The sequence below is a fragment of the Periophthalmus magnuspinnatus genome, chromosome 4, assembly GCF_009829125.3.
Source record: "Periophthalmus magnuspinnatus isolate fPerMag1 chromosome 4, fPerMag1.2.pri, whole genome shotgun sequence".
Taxonomy (NCBI): Eukaryota; Metazoa; Chordata; class Actinopteri; order Gobiiformes; family Gobiidae; genus Periophthalmus; species Periophthalmus magnuspinnatus.
In genome coordinates, this window is record NC_047129.1 from 33,187,810 (window position 1) to 33,206,608 (window position 18,799).

General features: G+C 41.1%; 2 protein-coding genes across 2 annotated transcripts; one reads left to right on the top strand and one right to left on the bottom strand.

The window, feature by feature from the left end:
- Positions 1-4,812: 4,812 nt before the first annotated feature.
- On the bottom strand, positions 4,813-14,196 carry LOC129456223 (uncharacterized). Its single transcript, XM_055221569.1, has 8 exons — positions 13,586-14,196; positions 12,099-12,208; positions 11,545-11,642; positions 9,405-9,508; positions 8,996-9,114; positions 8,195-8,384; positions 7,344-7,432; positions 4,813-5,607 (listed from the first exon to the last, which is right to left on the bottom strand). The coding sequence occupies exons 1-8, from the start codon at positions 14,154-14,156 to the stop codon at positions 5,479-5,481; spliced, it is 1,410 nt and encodes a 469-aa protein (XP_055077544.1). The 5' UTR covers positions 14,157-14,196; the 3' UTR covers positions 4,813-5,478.
- On the top strand, positions 13,755-17,451 carry uba52 (ubiquitin A-52 residue ribosomal protein fusion product 1). The gene is made up of 5 exons (XM_033965536.2): positions 13,755-15,345; positions 15,804-15,912; positions 16,511-16,597; positions 16,777-16,879; positions 17,307-17,451. Exons 2-5 carry the CDS (start codon positions 15,810-15,812, stop codon positions 17,398-17,400), a joined length of 387 nt encoding a protein of 128 aa, XP_033821427.1. The 5' UTR covers positions 13,755-15,345; positions 15,804-15,809; the 3' UTR covers positions 17,401-17,451.
- Positions 17,452-18,799: the final 1,348 nt, after the last annotated feature.

Here is an 18,799-nt window from a genome sequence, read left to right on the forward strand (position 1 = left end):
AGCTGAGATCTGAGTCCACTGCAGACAGAGGACGGGGGTCGTCCAGCTGTGAGGACACGGGGGGTCACAGGACGGGCAGTGGGAGGGCATCTGACACAGCTGCAGTCCCAGAGGAGAGGGGCACAAGGAACGACATCCAGGTGAGCGGGACGGTGACTGTAGGTGACGGGGAAAGCGACAGGACACAGAGGGGAGTGTGTTACCATGACGACCGCACCTCCTGAAGCAGCTCGGGTAAAACTGTGGGTTTATTTCTGCCCCAAACTGGACTGGACTTAAGTTCATTCAAAGAGGAAAGTTTTAAGACTGTTCTTTAGTGTAGAGACTCTTTATTTTATTTATTAATTCTGTATTTAACCAGAGAAAACTTTAAATGTAATTCTAAACTTGACAGAAGCCAGAGACTCCAGCTCTGGGGCGATGTGTTTTCCTCTTCTTTTACTTCCTGACGTACATTTTGAACCAGTTAAAACCTTTTATAGACATTTTTTGTCCACGAGGCTCGAGGGGACAGACAGTAATCGAGACTTGATCTAACAAATGTATGGATGTGTTTTTCAGTGTCGCTTTTGGGGGAGACTTTTCTGACTTTGGTGATGTTACTCGGGCGTGTGACGTCTGTTCTCCAGGCCTGGTTTGTGCGGCGAGTCTGTTGGTCAAAGACTCTTGAGGTTCCTCTCGGTGGAGCTGGAGGCCACGCTGACCCTGTCCAGTGTGACTCTGGTCAGATGGAGAGTCTCACAGACCTTTGGGGCCTAGAACAGTGACCTTTGACCTGATGAGTGCAGCTCTGTGTCGTCAGCCGAGGAAGTTAACGCCGTGTTTTCTAATGATAAAACCTAAAGTGTGAACAGGACCGGACCCAGTACAGAACCCTGTGGCGCCCCACAGGAAACAACATGGAGAGGAGCTCTGGTTTACAACAACACACTGGTATTTATCTGATTCCCTCTGACACCTGAGTAAATAATAATAATAATAATAATAATAATAATAATAATAAAATAAAAGAGTGTTCTATGTCACATTCTAACCTCTGCAGTGGAGTAAATAATAATAATTAAAAAAATAAAATAATAATAATAATAATAATAAATACACAATAATGTACACAATGAAAATAAAGACAAAAAATAAGCATATAAATTAATACAATGTAATAATAATAATATAAATAAAATAAAAGAGTGTTCTATGTCACATTCTAACCTCTGCAGTGGAGTAAATAATAATAATAATAAAAAAAGATAATAATAATAATAATAATAATAATCATAAATACACAATAACATGAAGATAAAGACAAAAAATAAGCATATAAAAATAATACAATGTAGTAATAATAAAAATATTAATAAAATAAAAGAGTGTTCTATGTCTGTCACATTCTAACCTCTGAAGTGGAGTAAATAATAATAATAAAAATAAATCAATATATACAATAATAATAATAATAATAATAAATACACAATAATGTGCACAATGAAAATAAAGACAAAAAATAAGCATATAAATTAATAAATTTATTTTACAGATATTTCACTTTTTTAAGCCTCATAATCACAGAGAGTTTCATTGTTTTGGCTCTGAGTCTCGTGTGAATCACTGACCTGGAGTTTGCGGTTTATGTGTGACAACATTTCAACATTTCAGCGGCTGAAGAAGGTCAAGGCTGTTTCACTTCCACAACTCAACGTGATCTGTGCTGAGGCAGCACAACACAGTCTGCTCAGGTCGAGAGGAAAACTCAACATCGCACAGTCAGGTCACGACGAAAACTGGAAAATACGACGATAACGACCCTTTTCCCACCGAATCACTTAAAATTATTCATCGCTACGGCAACAATCCTAATCTGTCGCTGTGCAACTTTTCTGCTAAACTGCCCGCTACCTTCTCGTCTCCACGGAGATGCTGTTGTTCTTGTTCATGTTCCACAGTACGGCATTAAACGTATCCAAGGAGACGCCGCTTTTTTGTGTTAGAAAAAAGCTCGCACTGTAATTGACATAAATCTAAAATAAATGAGTGTAATACTTTTCGAACATTTCAGGTCAAAACACTAACACCTCTGCGGAAACATGCAGAAAAGTTACGTAGTGCGCCCGTGTGAATCGCCATGGCAACAATCGCTGTAGCAACAACACAAAAAGCACATATTACGTGTCGGTTTTTAACTCTTTTAAATCCTTTCTAATCATTCTCAAACTCATGGATAGTCAAAGCTGCGCCGTGCATCTTCTCCGGTCGATTGTCTGTCGTCTTCTTGTCTCCATGGAGATATTGTTGTTTTGCTAATGTCCCGCAGTATGGCATTAAACTTACCCGTCTCCATGTCGACAATCACCAAATAAAGTGTCATTTTTGCAAACATGTCATTTAAGTCGGTGTAAAATAGATGTGAAGCCTGCATTTTTGAACATTCCAGGTAAAAAATAACAACATCTCCATGGAAACAAGCAGAAAAGTTACACAGTGCACCTTTAAAAGAGTAAACGTGTCTGGTCGTGGGGTCAAAAATCACGAATAATCACACAAATGTGCCGTTTATTTTCGCAATAATCTTAACACTACAGTTCAACCCGGTGACCTCGCTGTAGCGGCTAACGCTAGCTGTCCCGGTTAGCGTTAGCTTTAGCAGAGCAAACATGTGGAAGTGGGACAGAGCCGTGGTGAATGTTTAACTGTCCAAGCTCACAGTCGGATGGAACATTTCGCACTGTCACGTTCTCAGAAAAAAAAGTGGATTCATGTTTGAACGAGGTCACGAGCAAAGAGGTTAATGAGGAGAAAGCAGCGTTTGATGAGCTCCCGTAAAAACTGAACGCGAATTGAAGGGTCAACGCAAAACGGACCTGAACAACACGTTTATAGGGTTTATATCACACAAACATGACTCTGCTGAGCTTTAAATCATGTTCTAACGCTGTGTCCTCCTCAAAAACGCACCTGGAGTTGTGTTTTGTTTTCTTTATTATTAGTCTGTCACATCTCCAAAGCTCAAAACGCTCCGTTCCACCTTGTGATGTCATCAAGTGGGAGTTTTCAAGCCAACATCTACCCGTTACCTTTTGTTTGATAGAGATTGACAATTCCAGGACTGAAATAATCCAAATAATTCTAGAAATGAAGTTATGTGGCGTTTAAAAAACACAGTGGAGCACTTCCTGTATCGCCACATGATGACATCACAAGGTGGAACAGAGTGTTTGTGTGTTAAACATGTGAGAATGAAACAAAAAAAACACAACTCGAGGTCTGTTTGTGACGAGGAAACGACATTAGAACAGATCAGAAAATAGAATAACATGGGCCCTTTAAAGGTCTACTGTGTAACTTTTCTGTAGGAGGATCTGCCACCTGCTTGTCTCCATGGTGATTATGTCGCTTTGCCCTGAATGTTCCACAGCATTATTAAAGTTCATGTCCTGCATTTAATAGTGCTGAAAAAGAATGCAGCGATAAACATCCGTTCTTACTGTGGGCAGGGTCACCTCTCCACAGATGTTACCTGTAAGTTGGCCCGGCGGCGCCTTCTTCGTTCTCCATGGAGATTCACAGGTTCAGTGCCGTGCTGTAGAACATTCCAGACAAAGCTCGTTCGGTGAATCGGGGGCCGAGTTCCAGATTTGAAATTCTGACCGCGAGTGTCATAGCAACCAAAGAGCCAATCAGGAGCAAGGCTGTGGAAGGTCTCTCTCTCTCTCTTTTTGTTTCTCTCTCTCTGTCTCACTGTCTCCCTCTCTCTATCTCTCTGTTTCTCTTTTTGTTTCTGTCTGTCTGTCTCTCTCTCTTGTTTTTCTCTTTCTCTCTCTCTCTCTGTCCGTCTCTCTCTCTCTTTTTGTTTCTCTCTCCGTCTCCCTCTCTCTGTCGTCTCTCTCTCTGTCCGTTTCTCTCTTTTTGTTTCTGTCTCTCTCTCTTTTTCTCTCTCCGTCTCTCTCTCTCTCTTTTTGTTTCTCTGTCTCCTTCTGTCTCTCTCTCGCTGTCTGTCTCCCTCCTTGTCTCTCTCCCTCTCTCTCTGTCTGTCTGTCTCTCTTTCTCTCTGTCTGTCTCTCTTTCTCTCTCTCTCCCTCTCTCTCTGTCTCTCTCTCTCTGTCTCTCTCTCTGTCTCTCTCCCTCTCTCTCTCTCTGTCTGTCTGTCTCTCTCTCTCTCTGTCTCTCTTTCTCTCTGTCTGTCTCTCTTTCTCTCTCTCTCCCTCTCTGTCTGTCTCTCTCTCTCTCTCTCTCTGTCTCTCTCTCTCTGTCTCTCTCTCTCTCTGTCTCTCTCTCTCTGTCTCTCTCTTCACAGACACACTAGTGAAATAAAACCTCAGGCTCATGTCGAGTTAATCTGAACATTTCAGACCAAATTGAGTCTGAAGCAGCAGAGACAGAGAGAGGAGAGACAGTTTTTCAATAGAAACTGAACTGGAGCCAGAGTCGTTGGAGCCTTGCGCACACTCATGATCACTTCCTGTTTGTAGCGCGGCGCTAGCAGGTTAGCTCTGTCCGTGGTAGTTCATCGTGTTCTCGGTCGGACGCAGGTCACACGGGGAGAGTTTTGTAACTAAACTTCTAGGTAAAAAGGTTCTAGGTAATGTCTGATAATGAAGAACGTCACTGTAACCGTCTTAAAGAGCCAGAACAGAGACGTATATTGTTTGTTTTTTTATCGTTTCATCGTCGGCGTTGGTCACATGCTCATAATCTGATCACTCGAGTTAAAGATTAAAACCACATGTAAACAGATTTCTCTCTGATCCTGGTCACTCAGTTTGTGTCATTTTAAATCATGTTAAAAGTCCAGAAATGAGAAAAGTCCAAAATAATTCATAAAAACAAAACACTTCTTTAATACTTTATAAAGATGAGTGTGCTTTTCAAATGGCTGTGATTGACAGGTGGATTAGCCAATCAGGGACAGGCACGGAAAAAATATCACAGGAGGATGAAAAACATGGTGGATTTCTGCAGAATCGACTCGACTCTGTTAATCTGAGGAAAAGGAAACGTTATTTATATTTGAGGATAATGAGTCTCGTTAAAATAAATACAAAGTGATGTTGAATCATGTACTTTACTGGAGCCTCGTCTCTCCTCCCTCCTCTTATCTCTCCTTCCTCTCCTCTCCTCTCTCCTCCCTTACCTCCTCTCTCCTGTCCTCTCCTCTGTTCTCTGCTCTCTCATCTGTTCTCCCCTCCCTCCTCTTCTCCTCCTCCCTCGTCCCCTCTCCTCTCTCTTCTTCCTCTTCTCCCTCTTCTCCTCCTCCTCTCCGGGTCTGGTTGGAGGGCCTCAGGTGGAGCTGGGTGGAGGTCTCAGTGCACGAGGATGTGGCTGGTGAACTGGTTCTAGGAGGGTCTCTTTTCCTCCTCTCCTCTCTCTTCTCCTCCTCCTCTCTGGCTCTGGTTGGAGGTCCACAGGTGGAGGTCCACAGGTGGAGGTCCACAGGTGGAGGTCCACAGGTGGAGGTCCACAGGTGGAGGTCCACAGGTGGAGGTCTCAGTGCAGGAGGACGTGGCTGCTGAGCTGGTTCTCTGAGGGTCTGGGTGGTTGGGTGTGTTTGGGGGTGTAGGTCTCCCTGTGGGTGGTGCTGTAGAGCGCAGCCTCCACCGGGAGCCTGATGTGGGTCTGTCCAACACAAATGTGCAGCATGAATCATGGAGTAAAACGACAACCAGAAACGAATCAAACAGAGAAATGTTCCTGTGTATAACTTTATGTCACTAACACAAGTAAAAGGTTCATTGTAAACACGTTTTAAAATGAACAGAATCGTTAAAATAAAAGTGACTCAACTGCAGCTCAAAGTCTCATCTTATTAAAAAAGGAAAATGTCCCACCACTGCAAAGAAAACGAAATATAAAACAAGATAAAAACCATGACTGTTACCATGGAGATTAACTATTTATTTATGATTTATTATTTTAATGATCTTTTTATTAAAGTTTTTAATAGGTAAAGTAAAAATATAAAATAAAATAAAATGAAATAAAAATAATCTATATACAAAGTGATTATATAAATAAGACATCAGACATAAAAAAATAAATCAATTAATAAAAAAAAAATTAATTAATTTAAAAAATAATATAAAATAAATAAATAAATAATACATAAATAAATAAAAAATAATTAAAAAAATAAAAATAAATAAAAAATAAATACATACATTAATTAAAAAAATAAATTAAAAAATAAAAATAAATAAAAAATAAATACATAAATAAATTTTTAAAAATAAATTAAAAAATAAAAATAAATACATAAAAAATAAATACATAAATAAATTTAAAAAAAAATAAATTAAAAAAATAAAAATGAATGAATAAATAAAAAATAAATGCATAAATAAATAAATAAATAAATGAATGAATGAATGAATGGAGGGGGCGAGGTTCAGGTAACTCTATACTTGCATATTCACCTGTTTGTCAGAGCACTCCAGAAACAACGGACTGAACTATTTAAAACTTTTATTCTTGTGACTGAGAAAAAGTCGTCAAAGCCGACGGTCAGATCTCAGTGCATTTGTTTTTATGATAAGAGAAGTCTGGACGTTCAACGGAGAGAGAAAAGAGTAGCCGCGAAAGTGAAAAAAGACGATGAAGTACAAAGCAAAGACGTCAAGAGTTTAAAATACCACGGTGATAACGGTGAACGCGGTAAACATTATGTGTTTGAATTTATTTTAAAAGTTATTATATGCATCAGAGCTGAGAATCTGTAGTTTATTTTTCACGATGTTGAAGGTGTGGAAAGAGCGAGAGGGAATATGTTAAAGAAATCACGTAATCCTCACCCTCAGACCCAAAGCAAACAGGAACAAAGAGAACAATAAAAGCTGAACAGGGTCGTTAACACTGAAACTGGAGACAAAAGCTGTTCACAGTTTCAGTGCAGTTAGCCCCGCCCTTCAGACAGATATAAGGCCGGAAGTGCGCTCACGATCACTTCCTGTTTGGAGCGTGGCGGCTAGCGGATTAGTTACGTCCATTTTTATAAACGGTCTATGCTAGCAACCAGGTCACGTACAAAAGCAGTGACGTCAACAAAAAAAAAAAACTTCATTAATAATGAACAAACACTTAATTAATAATGAACAAACACTTAATTAATAATGAAGAAACACTTAATAATGAACAAACACTTAACTAATAATGAACAAACACTTAATTAATAATGAACAAACACAAACAAGTAATTATGTGGTTATTAAGCATGAATCATTATTAATTATGTGCTTGTTCATTATTAATTAAGTCTTTGTTCATGCTTTATTAAGGCTAAATAGGGTGCAGTTATTATAATGTGTTAAAAAAAACAAAAACATGATGATAATATTCAAACTAGAGGGCGCTCTCACCGTTTGCTGTGACTGTGAAGACGGCTCTGCTCTGGTCAGAGGTAAAGAGACAAAGTCGTCCTGAGCTGTGGTCAGAGCTGGACCGTGATCTGTGAGAAAAAAACCCCAAAAAAACAATATGAAGAATCAAAAAACTAAATCTATATTTGGTCAAAAGTTTTCTCCTGGTTTTTAAAGATCCGATTTCACACTGTTTTCTGATCTGCTCTAAGGCTGTTTCCTCGTTGTGTTTTTTTGTTTCATTCTCACACGTTTAACACACAAACAAACGCTGCAGATTTAGCCCGAGCTCTTCTCTCAAACTGAAAACACTCTGTACCACCTTGTGATGTCATCATGTGGTGATACAGGAAGTGCTCCACTGTGTTTTTAAACTCCACACACCTTCATTTATAGAATCATTTGGATCATTTCAGCGAATCTGGAATTGCACATTTCTACTGAACTAAAGGTAAAAGGAGCTGTTCACTTTGAAAATTGCCACTTGATGACATCACAAGGTGGAACAGAGCGTTTTGGTCTTTGTAGATGTAACAGACTGATACTAAAGTGTGACTCAGACATGTGAGAATGAAATAAAACACAACTCCAGGTCTGTTTTTGAGGAGGGAACACTACAGAGTCAGTTTTGCGTAACACACGACCTTTAAACACTCATTTGTTAAAGGGGTTGTACCAATTTTTTTATTTCAGGAAGTAGCGCTCTGTTAGCATGCTAGCTTTGACGTATAAACTCATCTCCGTGAATAATTAGGACGCTCAGAATGGAAGACTGACGGCGGGGAAATGAGTCGGAAAAATCTCTGTTATTATGAAATGAAACGACCTCTAGGGGGTGGGGTTTACCTCACCTGGTCCAGTCAGGATGTTAGCGGGCGGGTAGGGGGCGGGTCTAGGACGTGCCCCGCCCCCGTCCTTCGCTCCGTACTCCTCGGAGGCGGTGGTGCTGTAGTACGAGCTCTGCAGGTTGGCCGGGCCGAAGTGGACGTTACTTTTGGTCATCAAAGCGGGCTCGGGCTCTGGACGCGTCGCCGTTTTTACCTGAAGCAACAAGTTTAAAGTGAAACTAAACATTTAAAAAAAAAAAACAGCTGCTAAACTGGGCAGAACCCGGAGGAGTAACAAAGTGATGAGGAGGGGGCGGAGTCTAGAGGTATAAGAAACAGCGAGCCAGGTGTTTGTAAACAGAAACACCTGGCTGTGATCGGGGCAGTCCTGTGTGATGTCACCAAGTACCTGAAATAGCAGGGGACACATCTATTTTTATACTTTTTTTTTAAACCAGGAAGCTGCAAATGTAGTAGGTTTGGACTAAAATTGACAAAAAAGGGACTAGAAACAGTAGACGATGCTGTTCAAATGCCACGTACACAGTTAAGTAGCAAAAAATATGAAGAATCCAGTTTAAACTTTATAATATTTTTGATGAAGGAACAATATTATAACATGACAGAAAGCTCCAAAAAGCAGATTTTGCGTGATAACTTCTCTGTGAAGACTACACCAGGGCCAAAACAAGACAATGTTAGAAGGAAATTAGAAAGATTATGATTATTATGACTCCACCTGCGACTTTTAGAGTTTGTAATTTAAAAAAAAAGCAGCTTGGTAAATGCTTAAGACGAGTAAATATGTAGATGTTTGTTGTTTACTTTGGTGTAGGAGGAGCTGGTGATGGTGTAGGACAGTCTCTCTCCATCTCTGTCTGGGTCCCTGTCTTCTTTCAGCAAAGAGCTGAAGTTTTTGTTCTTCGTCACATGGACCACAGGATCTAAAACGCAGAAACAGAAATACAGAATAGTCCAAATATGAAGTTTAAAATTAAAATTCAACTTATTATAAACGGAGGAAGTAAGAATAACCTCTGTCCAAACGTCTTAAACATTTCTATTTAGCATTTATTCAATTAAACATGTTTTATTTTGCTCAAAAATCCCTTGAAAAAACACACGCCGCCGCTGCGATCTGACGTGTACTTTGGCTCGGTGACGTCTCCATGGAAACAGACACCGGACCCGTCATTGTGCAGCTTTAATAATGATAAAAAAAAGTGCCCCTGACCTGCGCAGAGTGGCCTGTAGGTGTCGCTGGAGGTGGTGGACCAGAGCGGCGAGGACGTGTGACCCAGGCGGAGCTGAAGGGGGCGCTGTTTCAGCACAGGGGGACTGCAAATGTAGAATTTAAGGTTAGCGTGTACTTTAGCGATCCTTTGTGAAAGTCACGACCTGTTCTCCGGCGTCTCTAGGTTTTTAATTTACGTCTGTCCTTGTGTTTCTGGCACCGCCCACTCCACACCTGTAGCCCGTGAGCGATCGAACCTCCACCCTGGACGACAAAAGGGGCTGAGGATCCTACGCGCTCCACCGGATCGTCCGCGTATCCCCCCGTGGTACAGTTCCGCTCGGCTCGGTCTAGTTTTCGCTCTGTACTCAGCTGTTTTTTCTCGCTTTTTTTTTTTTTTGCCAGATCCTGCTCCTCGAAACTACCCCACACCTTTGAGCGTCAGACTCATCATCAATGTGAGATCTGGGTGGAAATAAATCTTGCGACGTTGCAGAAGCGAAATCGAAAACCTACGCCCCAAATTTATACTCCGGCGCACACTGAGGTCTGAGGGCCAGCTCCAGCTCGTGGGGCCTAAGACGAGACTTAAAACCAGAGGAGACAGAGCCTTTTCTGTGGAATGTTCTGCCTCGTCACGTCAAAACGGCTCCACTGTGGAGAGTTTTAAGTCTCGTCTTAAGACTTTTACTCTGTGGATTTTAACTCTGCGTGAGTCGTATGGTCCTCTGTCTTTTATGGATTTGTTCCTTTTGATTTTATTTGCTTGTTTTATTTGATTTTATTGTTTTATTGGTAATTGTTTTATCACTTTTATATACATATTTATTATTTAATTTTTACTATTTGACTTTAGTTTAAATGTTGATTTACTTAATTAGTTGTTTTTATTTATAATGTATTTGTGCAGCACTTTGGAAACTGCATTTGTTTGTGAAATGTGCTGTTTAAATAAAGTGGATTACATACAGTTAATACGCAGCAATAATGTGTCACACACAACTCTGCAGACGAGTCAGATCTATGTCTCACTGCAGCAGGTGAATCTGGACCAGTGGATTCACTGCATCAACAGATCAGTGTGTGGATGTGAAACAACTTTCTCCAGATAAACTCAGACAAGACTGAAGTCACAGAACCATAGAGAAAGTGTCAGTCACCTCCAGTCTCTCTCTCTAAAACCTTCAAATCAGGACAGAAATCTAGAGGCAATAATGGACTCAGACTTGAACTTTAACAGCCACATCAAATCAATAACATCTGCAGCTTTTTACATCTAAAAACATGTCAAATATCAAAGGTTTACTGTCCAAACCAGACTTAGAGAGACTTATCCTGCATTTGTGTCCAGTAGATTAGACGACTGTAACGTCCTGCTCACTGGACTCTCCACACGAGCCTTAACACAGAACAGAACATCCAGAACATCCAGAACATCCAGAACATCCAGAACATCCAGAACACTGCTGCTCGGGTCCTGACTAGAACCAGGAAGTTCTTCACACATAAGTCCTGTGCTCAGGTCTCTGGCTCCTGTAGCTCAAAGAATAGACTTTAAAGCAGCTCTGCTTGTGTATAAGTCTCTCCATGTCCTAGGTCCAAAGTTCATCTCCCACATGTTAGTGCCATATGAACCATCTCACACTCTGAGGACTTCAGGGACTGGCCTCCTGCTGGTCCAGAGTCAGGACTAAACATGGAGAATCAGCGTTTAAGTTTTATGCAACTAAAGCCTGGAACATTCTTCCTGAAGATGTGAGACAGGCCTCGACTTTGACAATGTTTAAATCCAGACTCAAAACGGTTCTGTTTATCTGTGCAAACGACTGAAAGGTTTTTATTCTGCACTCTTCTCTTTTAATGTTAATTTATGATGATTATTTGTGATTATTTATGTTTTGATTTGTGTGATTTTAATGTCCTTCTTATTCTAAAGCACTTTGAATTACTTTGTGTACGAATTGCGCCTTGTCTTGGAAACGATGCCACAATCAAAGCTAAAGACGGAACAACCAAATATTACAGTGTGTGACCTTTTTTTTTTTCATTCATTCATTCATATTGTGTTTGTTTTGGATCGATGGGGAAACGGGAGGAAACCCACCCAGGCACAGGCAGAACATGCAAACGTGTGGCTTACCTCTGCGCTTTGGGTCGCTCGAATGAGGCTGAGTGAGTGGTCTGTCGCTCTTTAACCTCGTCTTTGTCTCCCAGAGAAACATTAGACAAGTGCAGATTCTGAGCCACGGAGACAGAAGAGAGAACGTTACACAGATTTGAGCTTTTCCCGTCACGATAACACATTTTTAAGTGATATATCGCTTAAGTAAACGCAGACGATAAACGATAATATTGAAACCAAAACATAAAGCGGAATTATCCATTAAAAACTACTCGAAATGACCAAAATTGTAAAAAAAAAAATACGTGAACTTCTATATTTAAGTGCTTCATGTTCACAATTCAACCCCCTACAGCTCAGATCTTATTATAAAACATAAAAATAACAAAACAAACGCTCCCACTACTGCAAAAAAAAAAAAAAAAAAACGCCCACGAGAAACACTGACCCGCAAAAATGTGTGTTCCACCTTTTATGTATTAAACGAAAAGTTAATTTCAAGTCAGACAGTTCAAATAAGGGCAACAAAAACCAGCGAAAGGAGCTTTGTTTTGCCCTTTTGACCTCGTTACCTTGGCGACAGGCGCAGCGTCGATCAGCGGCTTCGGGTCAAACGTCGCCTGGTGGTGGGTTTCATAACTGCGGCGTTGTCCGTCTCCTTTTAGAGCAGGGACGGTACGATCTGAGGAAATGTATGGACTCAAATCACAAAATGCATTTATAGCGGCTAATTTGGAGCAGAGTTTCATATTAGGAGAGTATCATAGCAACCAAAGAGCCAATCCAGAGCGAGGATGTTGAAGGTAGCTACGCTGTCAATCAAACCTGTTGCTAACGCTAACAGGAGCGACCTCGGGGAAAGAAGACGGCGCCTGATTTGTCTGTTATTAATGTTCATATCTTGATTTACAGACACAATAGTGAAATAAAAAACCCCAGGATCATGTAGAGGGTTAATACGGAACATTTAAGACCAAAATGATTGAGTCTGACAGCAGCAGAGACAGAGAGAGGACACAGTTTGTCAAAAAAACTAAAAATAAACTCAAAATAACAAAAAAATAAAATAAAAAAAAACTAAAAAATGAAAAAAAAAAACTAAAAATAACAGAAAAAATAAAGAAAATAAACAAAAACTCCTAAAAATACAAAAAAAAGAATAATATAAAAAATAATAATAATAACGCAGGAAAAAAAAAACCCTTAAAAAGTAAACTCAAAAATGAACCCCAGGATCATGTACAGGGTTAATACGAACATTTAAGACCAAATTGACGAGTCTGACAGCAGCAGGTGCAGAGAGAGGACACAGTTTGTCAAAAAAAACTAAAAATAAACTCAAAATAACAAAAAAAAAAAAAAAAAAAGAAAAAAAAACCCTAAAAATAACAGAAAAAATAAAGAAAATAAACAAAAAACTCCTAAAAATACAAAAATAATAATAATAACTCAGAAAAAAAACAAAATCAACAACTTAAAAAGTAAACTCAAAAATGAACCCCAGGATCATGTAGAGGGTTAATACGAACATTTAAGACCAAAATGACGAGTCTGAAGCAGCAGAGACAGAGAGAGGACACAGAGAGACACAGTTTTTTAATGTAAAGTGGAGCCGAGAGTCGATGGAGCCGGAGGCGCGCCCATGATCACTTCCTGTTTAGAACGTAGCGGCTAACAGGTTAGCTACGTCCATTTATATAAACAGTCTATAGTTTATTCACATGTCTTAGGACTGAATGCACAGGTGAAATGAAACAACAACAAGTACATCTAGTTTACGATACTATATATACTTATTATTGTTGTTTATGTTGTGTTTTATCAAATCAAATTCCACTTTTATTGACCCTTAAAGCTACTCTCTGTAATTAGACTGGCCGACCCACCCCTGTTGCATTCTCACTTTTCACCACTAGAGGAGCAGGAAGGGGGGGAAAGGTTTTACATCTGCCATCTACCGCTTAAAAAACAAAAAAAACCCTAAAAGCGACCATCTCTAAGTTTGTATATTCGATCATCTTAGAATAGATAAATTATGTTATTTATTTAATATTCTTACCGGGCCCTAAAGCCGTGCGTCTGTTCACACTGGAGCCGTCTGGTGCAGTGTACGACTCCTGATGCGTTGACCGGGGAAGCCTCTGTCCTGCCCCTAACCTCCGCAGAAACGCCCCTCCTCGGTCCCTCCGCGCCCGCTCCACCTGCACCGCTCCGTGTGGTCCGTACGCGCTCTGAGCGGTCACAAAGGCGTCCTCTTCGGAGCTCGTCGGCATCTTAAAACTGGTGCCGAGCTTGGTCCAGCGTGAGATTGGGGGTCTCCGGTTCAGCGGGTGAGGAGTATACGAGGCCATCGATTCAGTCGTCTGCTCTCGGATAAACCTGGCGTCTCCGTGTGTCACCGGGGCGGGAGCAGGTACACGCACTGGATCGGTTTTCCTGATGCTAAACGCTGTGTAATCCCTCTTATAAGTAGGAATATTCTCACCCGGGGCGATCTTGTGTCCAAGAGAGATATTTGTTGTAAGGAGAGACTGCTGTTTCTCTGCTGTCTCGGCCATGTTCAAATGCCCCAGGTGTTTTCTCCTCTGTGGTAGGTAAATGCAGGTGAGAAATGCCGCGATGATCTCCATGGAGACGCAGAGCAGTGGAGCGTGGTGACGTTGATACTGTTCCAACCTGGAGTCATGTTACAAACACAATGGAGATTCAGTGAGCTGCGTTCAACACAAATGCTACACTTAAAGCTCAAGAATGGGCTGTTGTTACTGAACAGTTTCATTGTGCTTTTTTTCAATGAATAACTTTTTTTTCTACATTATGGTACAACCAGAGGTGGGAGAGTAGCTATAAACTACACTCAACTAAGAGTAGCATTACTTCAAAATAATATTATTCAAGGAGAAGTACAAAGTAAGAGTAAAAACGTACACAGAGGAAACAACTACTCAAGTAAGATTAGTTTACAGAGTAACTGTCGGGGAGTAACATCTGATTTATATTTATAATTTGAAGTTAATATAAGGTAAAGAACAAAACTTAAAACGAATGGTCGCCTCGCTCCCAGTCCAGTATAAATTGTAGCTGCTCAGACCAGTACCTTCAGATTGAAGTCGCTCAGTCAGACGGAAGGAGCTCGGAGTAGATCCGTTGCTCCTCCACGTGGAGCGGAGCACCTGAAGCAGCTTGGGCATCTGTTCTGGATGTTTTCTGGACGCCTCCCTGGACAGATGTTCTGACCATGTCCCACCGGGAAAAGGCCATGGGACACGCTGGACGGACTGTCTCTGTGTCCTGGGAATGACTCAGGATCCCCCATCCTGGGGTGAGAGAAGTCTGGGAGTTTCTGCAAAGCAAAACTGTGAAAAGAAGGTGGTGGGTGGAGTGCTTTTTTACTGTTATATATTGACAATATAAATTTAGAATAATTTTGCATTTATTGATTGAAGACTTCTTTAGAAATCAAAAGGCTTAGACTGTTCCCATCTCACTTCCCTCAGTCCTTATTAGCTCTGTGAAAGCGCCTGCAGATAAACAGCCTTTAGTAGCTGCTAACTGAAGCTAACAGTTTATTGGCAAAGCTAGCTTCACTGCTTCCGTGCTCAGTGCACGTGCAGCTCTCTCTCTCTGTAAGATTAAACTTTTTCACCTCTGATTCACTGATTTGTTGCTGTTGATTCAGAAAAACAATAATATATACGCATTTATAAATAATTATTTCTTTTTCTCTTTCTCCACGTCGCTGTTTTCCCCTGAGCGGATGTGACGTCACAGCGCCCCGCCTCTTCCTCTCTCTTTTCATCGAGGCTCTGCGCGAGGCCGGTGAGTGCGCGCTGCTCCGGGACTATTTTACACTTTAAACAGCACAACTGCCGTTTAGGACGCATCTTAAACATTTATATCCGTCACAGCGAACCTTCGACATTTTATTGTAACTGTTATTTCAACCTACGTGACGTTTAAAGAGACGGAAACGTAAGAATCCTGACGCACAGAGCCGCATGTGGCCAGGCCTGTTCTGTGATGCCTCTGATGCTAACTCTGCTAGCATTTACTCTCCTCTCTATAATACATGTTAAAGTGTATATTACCGTGACAGTCTGCTCTGTGAAATACGTGCTCGCTGATTTTTATTGAAAAGTGACATGTTGAAGGTGTTATAAAGGCTGTATTTGTCTTGATTTATTCATGTTCCGCCCCGGTGTGAGCTAACGGAGCTAACAGAGCTAGCCCTGCGCACGCCTCGGACATGTCTTCACGCCTCTGACATCTCTTCACAGCTCAACATGCAGATCTTCGTGAAGACTCTCACGGGGAAGACCATCACCCTCGAGGTCGAGCCCAGCGACACCATCGAGAATGTGAAGGCCAAGATCCAGGATAAGGAGGGTGAGGACAGAGTTTGTGTGAAGAGGGATGCACTGTGACAAGGACTCAGACTCAAGGACCCTTTTAAGAGAAGTGTGCTCAGATCTGTGTAATCTCTGTGGTCCAGGAAGGTTTCAATTCAATAGAAAATGTAATTATGTGAACTGCAAATGTTTTGGAGTGAATCAGTTCGGTTTAGTTCAAGAGGCTTTGCAGAACTGACCACATCAAAACGACTTACCCCGAGTCTAAACCCCCCCACCCCCCGAGTCTAAACCCCCGACTAGAGCAGGACCCAACAAAGTCCAGATCAGATCCAAAATGGGTTCACTGTGGGACCAATAAAGTGGCACCGTGCCCTTGGATGAGTGGACAAACATATTTATTCCAAAACTTTTGTCCAGTTGATGGGACTTAATTTTCTTTTCACATTGGACTTTTTCATCTCCATGGAGATGAGCAGGTGGTGGCGCAGTTGTGCTCCATTTAAACGAGGGAAAACTCGTGCTAATATTGTATCTTGGTTGGGCCCAGTTTCATCCTCTCAGAAAATAAAAAAAAGCCTGTTTTGTTTTATTTCATATAAAGTCCTGATTCTTAAACCTGTGTCCTGTTTTAGGAATCCCTCCTGATCAGCAGCGTCTGATCTTCGCCGGCAAACAGCTGGAGGATGGACGCACTCTGTCCGACTACAACATCCAGAAAGGTAAAGGCTCCCACTAGGGGGCGCTGACTTGCCCTTTTCTGATCATAAGTCAGTGTTAGTTCATCCCAGTTGTTTTCTGTACTGATGGTACATGATGGTGACTGTTTCTAATGTTTTGTGTTCACCCTTTACCAGAAGCTGATGTTTGGTGTTTCTGATCATGTTTTTGTGTTTTCCAGAGTCCACTCTTCACCTGGTGCTGCGTCTGCGTGGAGGCATCATCGAGCCCTCGCTCAGGCAGCTCGCCCAGAAATACAACTGCGACAAGATGATCTGCCGCAAGTACGTCCACTTTAATATTTCACTGATGTGTGCTTGACATGTTCAAATCAAATAACATTTTTGTTAAGACTCAGTTATCAATACAATTAAAATGGAAATATCATTTTGTATTTTGCTTCTCAAGATAATTATCCAATCAGAAAACAGAATGAGCCTCACGTGACTCGTTTGTTTAAACCTAAAATGCCTCACTGATCTGAATGGTCACTACCTAAACCCCAACATCTGCAGCCAATCAGGACTCAGTGCTAGTGCAGCGAGCTGCAGAGGCTGCACTAGCACTGAGTCCATTGGGTTCCCCTGTATAAAGATTTATTACAGGCTCTGTTGTGACTGTAGTAGATTGTGACTTTTGAACAAAAACACTTCATAGTTGTATTTTTATAAATCTATTAGCGTTGTCCTAACAGTATTGTGTTTCCTTCAGATGCTACGCTCGTCTGCATCCGCGCGCCGTCAACTGTCGTAAGAAGAAATGTGGACACACAAACAACCTGCGCCCCAAGAAGAAGCTGAAGTAAACTGTGGGCCTGACGCGGCTTCATCTGTGTCAAATAAATTTGTAGAAAGTCTCTCGTCTCATTGTCCCTTATTCACAAAGTTCTGTTGAGTGAAGTGATGGGACTTTAGGCTCTTTTATGGGATCTGAATCTCTTGGAGCTGTTCAAACGTCTGGCTCTTTTTATATTTATGACCAAAGCCAAAGTTGGAATTCTTTGCTACAAACTCATCAAAAGGAATAACCAGGGCTCAGATGTGTTTAAAATGTTTTAAACAGGACGAGTGTGATGTTTATGAACAAGTGCTGATGGAACAAATGTGAAGTTAATAATTTAGTGTAGGGATTATGAAATTTTTCAAACTGTCTTCTGAGAAAAAGTTTGGCCTTTAACCAGGTCTTGACCAAGTCTGAACTTGGTCTTTAAAGGTCTTATGTAAAATGAGCTCCTGTGAGATTTAAGTCGTTAGAATGTTTCCTCAAAAACAGACCTGGAGTTGTGTTTTATTTCATTCACACATGTTTGAGTTACACTTTATTATCAGTCTGTCACATCTCCACAGCTCAAAATGCTCTGTTCCACCTTGTGATGTCATCAAGTGGTAGTTTTCAAGTGAACATCTACTTTTTACCTTTAGTTCAGTAGAGATTGGCAATTCCAGTGCTAAAATGATTCTAGTGAAGGTGTGTGGAGTTTAAACACACAGCGGAGCACTTCCTGTATCACCACATGATGACATCACAAGGTGGAACAGAGTGTTTTCAGTTTGAGAGAAGAACTCAGCCTAAATGTGCAGGGTTTGTGTGTTAAAGATGTGAGAATGAAACAAAAACAAAACAAAAAAACAACACAACTCCAGGTCTGTTTGTGACGAGGAAACGACATGAGAACAGATCAGAAAAAGAACAAATGTCCTTTAAAATATTAAACCAGTGACTCCTAAACATTTAACAACCACCAAAGTAACATCAGAACTAAACCAGGTCTATAACGGGACTATTCCAGGTCTAATCCAGGTCTAAACCAGGTCTATAACGGGACTATTCCAGGTCTAATCCAGGTCTAAACCAGGTCTATAACGGGACTATTCCAGGTCTAATCCAGGTCTAAACCAGGTCTATAAAGGGACTATTCCAGGTCTAATCCAGGTCTAAACCAGGTCTATAACGGGACTATTCCAGGTCTAATCCAGGTCTAAACCAGGTCTATAACGGGACTATTCCAGGTCTAAACCAGGTCTATAACGGGACTATTCCAGGTCTAATCCAGGTCTAAACCAGGTCTATAAAGGGACTATTCCTGGTCTAATCCAGGTCTAAACCAGGTCTATAAAGGGACTATTCCAGGTCTAATCCAGGTCTAAACCAGGTCCATAACGGGACTATTCCAGGTCTAATCCAGGTCTAAACCAGGTCCATAA

Bases quoted from the DNA above. Each gene is read 5' to 3' on its own strand.
- LOC129456223 (XM_055221569.1), bottom strand. From the start codon at position 14,156: ATGGAGATCATCGCGGCATTTCTCACCTGCATTTACCTACCACAGAGG. The intron at 7,433-8,194 runs GTGAGGTAAACC...TTTTTCTCACAG, and splicing joins TAACATCCTGACTGGACCAG to ATCACGGTCCAGCTCTGACC. The intron at 5,608-7,343 runs GTGAGAGCGCCC...TGTGTTGGACAG, and splicing joins CTTCACAGTCACAGCAAACG to ACCCACATCAGGCTCCCGGT.
- uba52 (XM_033965536.2), top strand. From the start codon at position 15,810: ATGCAGATCTTCGTGAAGACTCTCACGGGGAAGACCATCACCCTCGAG. The intron at 16,598-16,776 runs GTAAAGGCTCCC...TGTGTTTTCCAG, and splicing joins CGACTACAACATCCAGAAAG to AGTCCACTCTTCACCTGGTG. The intron at 16,880-17,306 runs GTACGTCCACTT...TGTTTCCTTCAG, and splicing joins GACAAGATGATCTGCCGCAA to ATGCTACGCTCGTCTGCATC.